The sequence below is a fragment of the Cydia strobilella genome, chromosome 21 (assembly GCF_947568885.1).
Source record: "Cydia strobilella chromosome 21, ilCydStro3.1, whole genome shotgun sequence".
In the NCBI taxonomy this organism is placed as follows: Eukaryota; Metazoa; Arthropoda; class Insecta; order Lepidoptera; family Tortricidae; genus Cydia; species Cydia strobilella.
In genome coordinates, this window is record NC_086061.1 from 4,433,800 (window position 1) to 4,446,486 (window position 12,687).

Below are 12,687 nucleotides of genomic sequence, written 5' to 3' on the forward strand. Positions count from 1 at the left end.
AAAGTATTGTTTTTGAGGTTACAAAGCAAAGATGTATTATATTTTATAATATTTAACTTGTTTAATATATATTTAACCACTAAGAGATTGCAATGTAACTATAAGTAATTTAAAATGCTTTATAGGTAGTGCTGCTAATAGGTACCAGTCATAATGCCATTTCTCAAAACTCCTGAACAAGGAGTCAGTTTCAGCTGTCATTACTGTTGCTGTCAGTGTCACTGTCAATGTCAACCAACTATAGCAGATCAGAATCAGATTTCAGTTTAGTTCAGCAGTTCATATACTTCTGTGCAATGGTGCTCCGGTAATTCCTATGGGGAAAACCAATAAAATACCGCTGACTGTAACACCTAATGTAGGTCTGATTTTATTGTTAGGAATGGTATACGTAAACTTTCTCGAACTTATAATCTAAAGTAAATATTGGCTAATAGAAATAACCGTGTAAAATATATGTAAACAAAACAAACATTTCAGCAGCTTGTCTAATAAGCTATGAAGGAAAGAGTTAATTTTCATTGAATAAACAAACCTTGAAATTGGACGCGTGTACTCGCGTAAGCATTTATGTTACAGTCTTGTGATACAATGCAGCCACAAACTAATGGGTGAGTAATATTTAAACGTTTTTAAAATATTAAAGTGAGATTAAAAGCTAAGATTATTAGCGTAGTAACCAGTAGGTATAATCTTTAACATTTTGTAACCTAATGATAGTGCTACTTTAACAAATTAATTTTACTTTAGCACCACACCTAATAAATATAACATGCCATCATTAAACAAAATGCATGAAGGTCTATATTACACTGTAACTGTGTGCTGACGCACTGGACATGATGTACTACTGTACAATATAACTTTCAAGCAACAAACAATCTAATTGCTAAATAAATAAAATTTCTAAAGGTTTGACTTCCACTTACAAATAAAAATGTGTATTGGTACAAGTGTTAAATATTTATTGGCAAGTAGATGTAATAATATCGGCAAAATTTACTCAACGCATCCAAAGTGCCCTCAGATGCGCGGCGGCCCTTCTCAAAATATTGGTGGCCAATATTATGCGCCGGAAAACCAAGATTCGTGTCTACAAAACCGTTATTAGACCAATCTTGATATAAGGTTGCGAATGTTGGACACTTACTCTGAAGGAAGAAAATCAGCTCCTTGTCGCCGAAAGAAAAATATCCCGAAAGATCTTGGGGCCAACACAAAGAGAAGATGGTAGCTGGAGAATCCGGAAAAATCAGGAGATAGAAGACCTGGTCTCTGAACCAAACATCATCGGCGAAACCAAGTCAGCAAGACTCCGCTGGCTTGGGCATCTCGAGAGAATGACAGGCGATAGGGCAGTCAAAAGGGCATACGTTGGACGCCACATAGGTCGACGCCCAGCAGGTCGTCCTAAGTACCGCTGGAGAGACCAAGTCAAGAAAGATCTACGCGCCCTGCAAGCAGAAAACTGGGAGGAGATCGCACAAAACAGGATGTGTTGGCGCCAACTCGTATCGGAGGCCAAGACTCACATCGGGTTGCTGAGCCAGCGGAGTTAGTTAGTTAGTTTATGTGTAAGGCGGCCCAGCTACAATGGGACTGGGCTGGTCACGTTTGCCGAATGAGTTGTGGGGCAAAATCACTTTAGAGTTAGAGCCCGTAAACTCAAATCGGGGATCTTGCAGACCCTGCCGGCGATGGCGGGATGAACTAGACTCCTTCTTAAAGGAGTGGCCAGACATAGCAATAGCACTGGACAGAGATATGTGGAGAAATTGTGGGGAGGCCTTTGCCCAGGCTCAGGCTCCAAATAATAATGTGTATCCTACTTTCAATTAAGTGTTTACTTAATGGCTTAGACAAATATGCACACTAGGGCATTTATCATTGACCTGATATGTCACCTCGCCACTGTTGTTTACTATTTATTTGCTATTAGATATCACTATTACTATTCTTATCTTTATTCATTTCTGATGATTATAGATGTTTAAAACCATCCTTTAATCCTCTCATTAGTCATTAGTATTATAAATGTGCAAGATTGCAAATTTGGATGTTTGATCCTTTTTTTTATATCATTTTTTAGGGTTCCGTACCTCAAAAGGAAAAAACGGAACCCTTATAGGATCACTCGTGCGTCTGTCTGTCTGCCTGTCTGTCCGTCCGTCTGTCTGTCTGTCCGTCTGTCTGTCTGTCCGTCTGTCACAGCCTATTTTCACCAAAACTACTGGACCAATTAAATTGAAATTTGGTACACATATGTAAGTTTGTGATCCAAAGATGGACATGTAACGTAAACATATTAATTTTAAACACGGGGGCCACTTTTGGGGGTAAATGAGAAAATTAAAAAATAAAGTTTGTCAAACTATATCGTGTTACATATCAAATAAAAGAGCTCTTTGTGAGAATCTCAAATATATTTTTTTTTATAATTTTAAAGTAAATAGTTTAGAAGTTATTCAAGAAAATAGGCAAAAAATGACCATTCCCCCTTTATCTCCGAAACTACTGGGTCGAAAATTTTAAAAAAAAATACACAAAATAGATCTTTACCTATAGATCACCGGAAAACCTATTAGAAATGTGCAGTCAAGCGTGATTCGGACTTAATTACTTAGTTTTTGATCCGACCCCTACGGGTTTTTTAAAGACATTTCACATAAAAGATTGACATTCTTTAAATTGTGTAATGTACGGAACCCGGACGAAGTCGCAGGTAGGGCTTAGTAAAAGCCATATAAAATTCCCATCATTTAAGCCAGATTATGCCAATCAATCATATTTTACACACAGTATTACTGCAATATCACAAAGCATTACAACTGATACATGCATTGATAACGCAAGTAGTTGTAATGTACAATTGAGTGGGGAATTGATAACTGCCTCATGCCTCAGTGACCGCACCACGTTGGACGAACGCGCGCGTGTGCGTTGCCTTTATAAATTTAAAAAGTTAGTATTTATTTTTAAATTGTATTTTTTTTACGTTTAGACGGACGGAAATTTGTTTTTGTGGGTGGCCAGTGTGTTTAAAGTTTATGTACTCATGTGAAAATAAGTGACTTGCGAATACTTCTTTATTTTCCACATCTCTATATGAGCACTGTGACTAATGTGGTAGTGAAATAATCCTATAAAAAATTCCTATCGTTTGATACATGGAGCATTTTCTATAAAAAGGGACCTTATTGTCGATGGCGCTTACGCCGCACAGCGTCGCGCGGCATTGTATTTATATCGGAGCATCGATTATAATGGCGTAAGTGCCATCGACAATAAGGTCCCTTTTTATAGAAAATACCACACATATCGACTACAATAAAATACTTAGACGGTTACATCATTAATATTAATCGTATAATAGTTAATCTTACTATTTAATTCGTTATGATCGCAATCCTAATCCTTATTGGATCTGATACCTACTTTATTTATTGGTAATACCTAACACTGTTGGGAGAAAATATTCAATGCCTGCAAATTATATTTCGATTTAACAGTATAAATATATTTTTTTTATTTCTGCATGTTACGCTATATATTGGCCGTTTTTAGGGTTCCGTACACAAAGGGTAAAAACGGGACCCTATTACTAAGACTCCGCTGTCTGTCTGTCTGTCACCAGGCTGTATCTCATGAACCGTGATAGCTAGACAGTTGAAATTTTCACAAATGAGATGATGTATTTCTGTTGCCGCTATAACAACAAATACTAAAAACAGAATAAAATAAATATTTTAGTGTGGCTCCCATGCAACAAACGTGTTTTTTTTTTTTGCCGTTTTTTGCGTAATGGTATGGAACCCTAAGTGCGCGAGTCCGACTCGCACTTGGGCGGTTTTTTTTTATGTAACAGATTATAATATTTACAACAAAAGAGGTAGGTATACGAAGGTTTTATGCTGATTTTAGTGTCACGCGGACCGTTCGTGCGGATTGCTCCGCACCGGACCAATATGTATTATGTTCAGGGAGCGTTTTAGAGTGGTCCGCGCGGACAGCTCTCTCATACAATTTGGCGGTGCGGAGCAATCCGCACGGACGGTCCGCGTGACACTAAAATAAGCCTTAAACGGACGGATACGCGCGTGTGACATAACTGGAGTTTTATGCATCTATGACCGCTTATCAGAAGGCCTACCGCGAGCACCGAAGTTCGCAGTTTGCGGACATCTTTCTCTGTCACTCTAATAACGCCTTAATTGGAGTAAAGGAGAAAGATGCCGCATGAGGGTCTACCTACCCCTCATGGCTCCCCTACACGATGGCCCAGCGTAGACCAGTCCAAGGGATGCATTTATGCGTTAGAGGGAACAATTGATATTGCTATCTCATTCCACCGCATAGCTGCGTCCCTTGGACTGGCCTACGCTGGGCCATCGTGTAAAGGAGCCATCAGTTGTATCACTAGAGACTGGAGTTCTATCGAAACATTATGGATACAACGGAATTTAAACCTTGTGACAACAGAGTAAGTTTGAATGCCAAAAACATGTAGACGTCGATTTGCAATATCTGTTTAATAATTAAAACTGTTGTAAAAGTAAATAAACTGCAGATATACGTTATCTCTTCACCTTTCAGTGTTTACAAGTTCTTGAAGACGTATAAACCGGCCAAGTGCGATTCAGACTCGCGCACGAAGAGTTCCGTACCATTACGCAAAAAACAGCAAAAACTTCACGTTTGTTGTATGTATTGTATTGTATGGGGGCCCCACTTTATTTATTTTATTTTGTTTTTAGTATTTGTTGTTATAGCGGCAACAGAAATACATCATCTGTGAAAATTTCAACTGTCTAGCTATCACGGTTCATGAGATACAGCCTCTTGACAGACAGACGGACAGCGGAGTCTTAGTAATAGGGTCCCGTTTTTACCCTCTGGGTACGGAACCCTAAAAAGCGTGTTACTCTACGCACTCTCTTGGGTCCTGTTTTTCATTTTCTCAAACAGGGTGCCGCTGGCCGCATTACTGACCGGACCTTAACAACTTAGTTCTTAACCAAAAAGATGACCCCAAGAAGTGTAGTCAAATTTAGTGTTACATTATGCATACCTATGCAAATTATGGATACTATCGGAAATAGCCCTATGTTAAGGTGTCAGTTGTTCGGAACTGTCAAATTTTTATTTTAACTGATAGGCCGATATCGTCCGGCGGACTGATAGTCAGTGGGCCCCTTTAGACATTGTACTAATAGTGGCCACCAAAGAGTAAAGTAAGTATAATAGGTAGTGGCCACCTTCAATCTTAATTCCAAGTAATAGAATTGTCAAATGGGCTGTCAACTATTGTAATTATGTTGTCGAGCACTGGGACATTTACCTCATAGATAAATTCGAGTCGCTGATTCAGTTTCCGCTCCACTCGAACATTTTGATGATAATATGTGCCATTTTCAACCAAAAGGGTACTTATTGTCGCTTGTCAGTAAGGCGCTATTTCCATATAGCTTCAATTAGAAATCAACCTTATCGACAAGCGACAATGTGGTACCTTTTGGTTGAAAACGTCTCATATGTTATATGCTGTAAACTTTGATTATTTTTAGTTTGCTCTTCCTTTTAACAACGATAAGGTATTACGCCTGTAGAGATAAGGGCAGTAGCGAAGCGGGTAAAAAAAACCGGCCAAGTGCGAATCGGACTAGCGCACGAAACGCAACGCAACGATTACGCAAAAAACGGCAAAAAATCACGTTTGTTGTATGGGAGCCCGACTTAAATATTTTTTTTGTTCTGTTTTTAGGGTTCCGTACCCAAAGGGTAAAAACGGGACCCTATTACTAAGACTCCGCTGTCCGTCTGTCTGTCACAAGGCTGTATCTCATGAACCGTGATACCTACCTACCTAACCCTAACCTAGACAGTTGAAATTTTCACAGATGATGTATTTCTGTTGCCGCTATAACAACAAATACTAAATACAGAATAATTTAAATTATTATTATTTAAATGGGGCTCAATACAACAAACGTGATTTTTTTTGCTGTTTTTTCCGCAATGATACGGAACTCGCACTTGGCCGGTTTGTTTTAAATATTTGTTGTTATAGCGGCAATAGAAATACATCATCTGTGAAAATTTCAACTGTCTAGCTATCACGGTTCATGTGATACAGCCTGGTGACAGACGGACCGACAGACAGCGGAGTCTTAATAATAGGGTCCCGTTTTTACCCTTTGGGATGTTTGGGTACGGAACCCTAAAAACCCGCTTATAAAAACTAGGTTTTTACTAATATGTGCTCCTGTAGCCTTACCACGAGTCAGTGTCAATACTGATGACATATTTGCTAACGTCTGCGTGACTTATTTTCTATACAATTCGCTCGCATTAATGCCAGTACGAGCGAGATGCATAGAAAGTAAGTTACGCATACGATAGCGAATATATCAGTGTCTAACTCAGTAAGGCTACTGGTACCGGGTCTGCTATCCGGTTGTCTTATTCCTAATTCCTTCCTAAAAATTCCTCGTTTTTGCCATACAAATTCATAACCGTAAGCTCTATTATGATTATACATAGTGTATTCACGTTACCAGGGAGGTTTTGGCATTATACTGAGCAACTTTTACTATGGGACCAACCCCGAAATTGCGAAAAAAAATTTGGCTGGTCCATTTCTATGGGAGGGTAATTTTTTTTTCGCGAATTCATCGTTGGTCCCATAGGCCATAGGCCATTTTGGCCACCCTTGTATACACTGTACAAGCCCGCTGTAGGTAGGTACAGTCAAGGCCATAAATATTTATACATTCCCAATGTTTGAAAAATATGTGTGCGCTTTTACACCTTAGCCTTAGACAATAAAGTCGTGTTCACATATTTTTGAGCCATTTGTCTGGATCGATATTTTTATGCCAGAGAAGCGTAACGCTAATACGCTAAATGCATGCGATAAATCCCAGAATCGACCTAGCCTGTACAATGTATGTTTGTATGTATTTATACATTATTGAAGTATTTATCATTATTTACGAAAACGGGACATAATCGCTTATATTAAGATTTAAAATTACCCTTGTTTCGTAAAAGTTTAAACCAGTGTTAAGTATGTAATTAATAATAATTTAACTAAAAACTCGCAGTATTTCCAGCACAATGCCCTCATCAATCCTAATAACCGGCGGGGCGGGGTACATCGGCACCCACACCGTCGCCGCCCTCCTGGAAGAGTCTACGCCCCACGAGCTGGTGGTCGTGGACAACCTGTCCAACGCGCACAGAGAACGGGGGCAGAAGAAGCCGGAGCCTCTGAGGATAGTGGAGGAACTGACGGGGAAGAATATACACTTCTACGATGCTGATATTAGGGACGCTGCGAAATTGAGCGAGATTTTTAACAAGGTGAGTCTAAATAACATATTCCAGCCACGCATCACCTCAGTTACAACATCGTTCATCAACTCCCACACTGTCGCCGTCCTCTTGGAAGAGTCCACGCCTCACGAGCTAGTGGTCGTCCTGCTGGAAGAGTCTACGCCCCACGAGCTGATGGTCGTCCTCTTGGAAGAGTCCAGGCCTCATGAGCTAGTGGTAATCCTCCTGGAAGAGTACACGCCCCACGAACTGCAAGCCGGAGCCTCTGGGGATAGTGGAGAAGTTGGCGGGGAAGAATATACACTTCTACGATGCTGATAGGATGCTGAAGAGTTGAGCGAGATTTTTAATTAGTTGGCCAAGACTTACTAAACTCGTTTCTATTTCAGCACAACATAGAGTGCGTCATCCACTTCGCGGCGTTGAAGGCAGTGGGCGAATCAGTAGACAAACCATTGGAGTACTATCAAGTTAACATCTCTGGGACATGCACGCTTTTTGACGTAAGTTTACTGATTTTAGAATTGAGCCATCCACTTTGTGTGATAATGAATGTGACAAACGAACCCGTGATAAAGCAACGTAATCGCATTGTGTTTTGGTTGGGGTTTGGCATGGTGGAGGTAAGTAAAGCGATCGCAGCGCATGCGGTGGTAAAAATAGGCACTAACGGAAGTTAGCGTGGCTCGAAATGGAACTTTAATTTACGATTACTCCTGAGAATTTAAATTGAATGGTGTAGGGGACCATTGTAATCTGTATGAAATGCTTAATATAAGTAATGTATTTAATTTGATAATTATTATCTGTGTAAATAGCTTTGCAAATACAACATATTATGAAATCTTTTTGTGGAAGATAAGAATGGGTATAGTAAGTTATCCTTAAAAGATGGTGTATCATCGCGGACTTTTTTGTAGACCACTGAAAGAGAGACATTTCCACCATACATTTTGTTGTTATATCTTAAATGGATTGGGCAGCGTTTTCGATTAAAGCTCTTAGCCAGCGTGACTTTTTTTTGACTTCATTAGCAAATATCGTCATATTTCAAGCAATTTACACAAAACCTTAACAAATTATACGCCTTAACCTTCCTCAAGATTCACTCTCTTCATAGGTAAAAACCGCATAAAAATCCGGTCAGTAGTGTTCACTGAAATTATTACGATTTACTTACTTCTCGCTTAATAGTTGTGACAAAATACGGGCCTATAGCTGCCACCGCTGTGTGGCGCTGTCGTCGTGCACGGTCCCACTGTCTTACATAAAAACTTGTAAAAAAAATGCAGGATAGGTCAGATGAATGATTATGCACACGCGAACGAATGAATGAGTGAATATAATTTAAGTGAACTTGTAGAAACTTTTAGGTTTTTGTATTTTGCTATTGAACTTGTGATCAGTATGAAAAAGGAATATAAATTTCATAATTCTGCTGTCATTTCTTAATTCTTTACATAACATGTTGTTGTGATCTCAATTTTTGTGCCGATACTTATATAAAAGCGTGAATGTATATGTACAGTCGGAAAACTATTAGCTAAGCACTCCTGCATACATTTTTATTTGCAGTATTGCTGATTGTACCTATAACCCATCGTGTTTGCTTCCCAGGTAATGCGAAAACACGGCGTCTACAAACTAGTCTACAGTTCGTCCTGCACCGTGTACGGGGAGCCTCAGAAACTGCCGATCGACGAGTCCCACCCCACGGGCCTAGGCCTCACGAGCCCCTACGGCAAGTCCAAGTACTTCTGCGAGGAGATCATGAAGGACATCTGCCGGAGCGACCCTGTAAGTACTCTATGAGGCCTACCGCGAAAAATATATAGGTCATACTGAACAACTTTTACTATGGGATTGGACCAACCCCGAAATGACAAACAAAAAACCAGCCAAGTGCGAGTCGGGCTCGCGCAAGAAGGGTTCCGTACCATTACGCAAAAAACGGCCAAAAAATCACGTTTGTTGTATAAGCCCCACTTAAACATTTATTTTATTCTGTTTTTAGTATTTGTTGTTATAGCGGCAATAGAAATACATCATCTGTGAAAACTTCAACTGTCTAGCTATCACGGTTCATGAGATACAGCCTGGTGACAGACAGACGGACAGACAGACAGACAGCGGAGTCTTAGTAATAGGGTCCCGTTTTTACCCTTTTGGTACGGAAACCTAAAAATGGTTGTTTCATACATTTTGGCTGGTCTGATGTTGATCATATTCTTTGGGAGAGTCAATTTTATTTTCGCGATTTAAGGGTTGGTCTTATCGTAAAAGTTTCTCTCAAAGCTCAGTATGACCTATATATTAATTAACATCGTAAAATATTGCAGGTTATTACAAAAAAACATCCTGTATAAATTCTAAGCTAAAACTGAATTTTTACATATTCCAGAAATGGACCGTGGTGTCTCTGCGTTACTTCAACCCCGTTGGAGCTCATCTAAGCGGCCGGATCGGCGAGGACCCCGCGGGCACGCCGAACAATCTGATGCCGTACATATCACAGGTCTGTAATACCACAGAATAAATAATAGTACTACCGTACAGAAAGGGAACTTCCTACAAAACCGAAGTTTGACAGCGGTTCAGGGTCGAATCATGATGTCCCTTTCTAATATATGGCACTATCCCTTTCGGCTAATTAGGGTTGTCAAATTCAGGTCATTATCTTATCTGTGGTCGTGCACGCAAAGGGACGTCAAGTTGTGCCAACCCTTATAATTGCTCGGAGCAATGCTGAGCCGAACGGAGCCGAGTTTGCCCGAAGCTAGGAGTTTCGCACCTCTAGCACAGCCACTTTGTCAGTAGAAAAAGGCGGCAAATTTAAAAAAATTAGGCGCGAAATGTTGAGCCCATAGAAAATTTGAATTTTGCTCCTGTTTCTACTGACAAGTTGGGTGTGTTTCAGTATAACATTTTATATAATAGAGAGCTTTTCAGTTTAGTGTTTAGGTCACGAAGCTTGCTGAGTGGCTTAAGAAAGGTACGAAACATAACAGAGAGTTAAACCAAGAAAAGTCTGCAGAGTTTTTGACAGCACACGCATTGCAGGTGTTATTTTAAACGTCAAACTTCTATGAAATTATGACGTATAAATAACATTGGCACTGCGTGTGCTATCAAAATGTCTGCAGACTTTTCTTAGTCTATCTACAACTTAAAGAAAAACAATAGTAACTCTTTTGAGAATTTTTCTATAGATTTTAATCTTCCTTCCAGGTGGCCGTAGGCCGTCTTCCAGAGCTGCAGGTGTTCGGCAACAATTACCCAACTTCGGACGGTACCGGGGTCCGGGACTACATTCACGTGGTGGACCTGGCGGCTGGACATGAGCGCGCCGTGCGTCTGTTACAGCAACCAGGAGCTAGCGGCTTCCACGCTGTTAACTTAGGTATTATTACTATTATCACAGAATAAATAATAGTACTAGGTACAGAAGGTTCACTCTCTAACAAAACGCGTCTACTACACGCAAGGCGGCGCAAGCGCGATCGGGCGTCCGTTCCGTAGCGGTGCGCGACAATTACTATGGCTAGACACCACAATTGGTGTGGGCCGTATGTACTTGTAGCGACGCGACGAAATCGAGGAGTGAGTCACGCCTGCTATTATTAGGACACTTCTAAACTCAAATATTCCTTATGCGAGTTTGGTGAAGCATAATATTCAGTATGAAACAGTTTGGTGACCTATAATATCTATTATGCAACGATCTGGTCTGGTGAACTATAATGTTTAGTACTTACGGTATGAAACAAACGATATCAACGCACCGCTGAGAACGGCGGCAAAGTAAGAAATTTCTCAATTCACAAGGAATTTACGGCCGAGGCGAAACCGAGGTCGACAAATATGTGATCTGAGCTTTCTTATTTATTGGCCGAGGTGGGTATACTTATTTTCTGTTCGACAGAGCCAGAAAGCGGCAACTTCGGTTAGCGCAGTGTGCTGAAAGTTGACGCTTTCCGGAAGGGGAACAGAAGAACTAATAATTAAATTAATTTAATTCCCAGGCACCGGAGTCGGCTATTCCGTCCTGCAAATGATAAAAGCCTTCGAAGAGGCCAGCGGGCGCAAGATCCCATACAAAATAGTCGGCCGGCGCCCCGGAGACATATCCGAGAACTATGCTGACGTCTCGCTCTCGCACAGGCTGTTGGGCTGGCGTGCGACAAGGACGCTCGAAGACATGTGCAGGGATACTTGGAGGTGGCAGAGCGCGCATCCTAACGGGTTTAAGAGTTAGATGTTATTGAAAAATGAATTTTATTTGCATCAGCATAAGATCTATTTCCAAATATTATACCAAATTTTTACTAAGTGAAAGATTATTTTAAGTGCTATTTTGACGAATAGTTAACGGACTTAAGTTTATATTATTTGTATTTTAACAAGGCGTTCCTATTATGTTGCCATATTTATTTTAAATGGTACTGTAACTGTAGTACATGAAATATTTAGTTTATTATTATTAATAATTTTTATATTACCAAAATGAATACCAAAGGCACTGTTTGAAAAACGAATTATTTATTTTAGCATTTAATATGGATAATGCATTTGCTTGGTGTTTTATTTTATTATGATAACGATAGGAATTTACATATTTTATTACTGGTAACACCTATTTTCTTTGATTTTAATGTTTAAACTGTCCATAATTATAATTTGAATGAATGGACCAAAAAAGTAATGTTGATTTATCTACATTTATATAATGAGCCAGTGATTGTTTTAATTTTATTATTACTTATCATTCCATTGCATCTCAGTGTTATAGAGTTTATTTCTTGGTGCTACTTACTAGCTAATTTATTTTGTGTTGACTTGTATATTTTACTTGTTATTATAAATAAATGGGATTACTATTTAACTGATATTTATATTTTAAATCCTTGAAAACCAATCAATCCTGTAAAGGCTGAGTAAAAGGCCAAAATTGCACAGCAAAATGTCAACAGTAAGCACCTAAAGTGAAAGTGCCAAGTCTAGATCAGCCTAAATCTACCTATATGAAACACTTAAGGGGCTACCCGAGGTTTTCATCGATTTTTGACAAGTTTTGAATCGTATCTCCTACTTTTGCTCCTACATATAGAATAATAAGACAAACGGCTGTCGGTTCTTCAATCTTTTATCTGCATTTTTGTCTACCGAATTTTAAAAGAAATGAATACTTATTTATTTAAGATTTTTTTAAACACTGTCTAAAAAACACTTTTTTCGTATCTCGATTGCTGTGCAAGATCTTACATATACGAAATCTACATATTTGGGTTCGTCTTTGACGTCTCTAAAAATTTGTCTAAGGTTTTAATTTTAAACTGATTAACACAAAAGTTA

General features: G+C 39.4%; 1 protein-coding gene across 3 annotated transcripts; it reads left to right on the plus strand.

The window, feature by feature from the left end:
* Nucleotides 1-295: 295 nt before the first annotated feature.
* On the plus strand, nucleotides 296-12,131 carry LOC134751018 (UDP-glucose 4-epimerase). Of its 3 annotated transcripts, none has more exons than XM_063686338.1 (7): nucleotides 296-611; nucleotides 7,104-7,362; nucleotides 7,725-7,838; nucleotides 8,953-9,132; nucleotides 9,737-9,850; nucleotides 10,564-10,735; nucleotides 11,358-12,131. In XM_063686338.1, exons 1-7 carry the CDS (start codon nucleotides 571-573, stop codon nucleotides 11,588-11,590), a joined length of 1,113 nt encoding a protein of 370 aa, XP_063542408.1. In that variant the 5' UTR covers nucleotides 296-570; the 3' UTR covers nucleotides 11,591-12,131. The 3 variants fall into 3 exon arrangements, with proteins under 3 accessions (XP_063542408.1, XP_063542409.1, XP_063542407.1); XM_063686339.1 differs by having other exon boundaries at nucleotides 7,113-7,362; XM_063686337.1 differs by lacking the exon at nucleotides 296-611 and adding an exon at nucleotides 2,845-2,961 and having other exon boundaries at nucleotides 7,113-7,362; nucleotides 11,358-12,130.
* The last annotated feature ends 556 nt before the right edge of the window (nucleotides 12,132-12,687 follow it).

Excerpts from the sequence above, each read along its gene's own strand:
- LOC134751018 (XM_063686338.1), top strand. The coding sequence starts at position 571 with ATGTTACAGTCTTGTGATACAATGCAGCCACAAACTAATGG. Across the intron at positions 7,839-8,952 it reads GGACATGCACGCTTTTTGAC|GTAATGCGAAAACACGGCGT; the intron begins GTAAGTTTACTG and ends TTTGCTTCCCAG. Across the intron at positions 9,851-10,563 it reads TGATGCCGTACATATCACAG|GTGGCCGTAGGCCGTCTTCC; the intron begins GTCTGTAATACC and ends TCTTCCTTCCAG.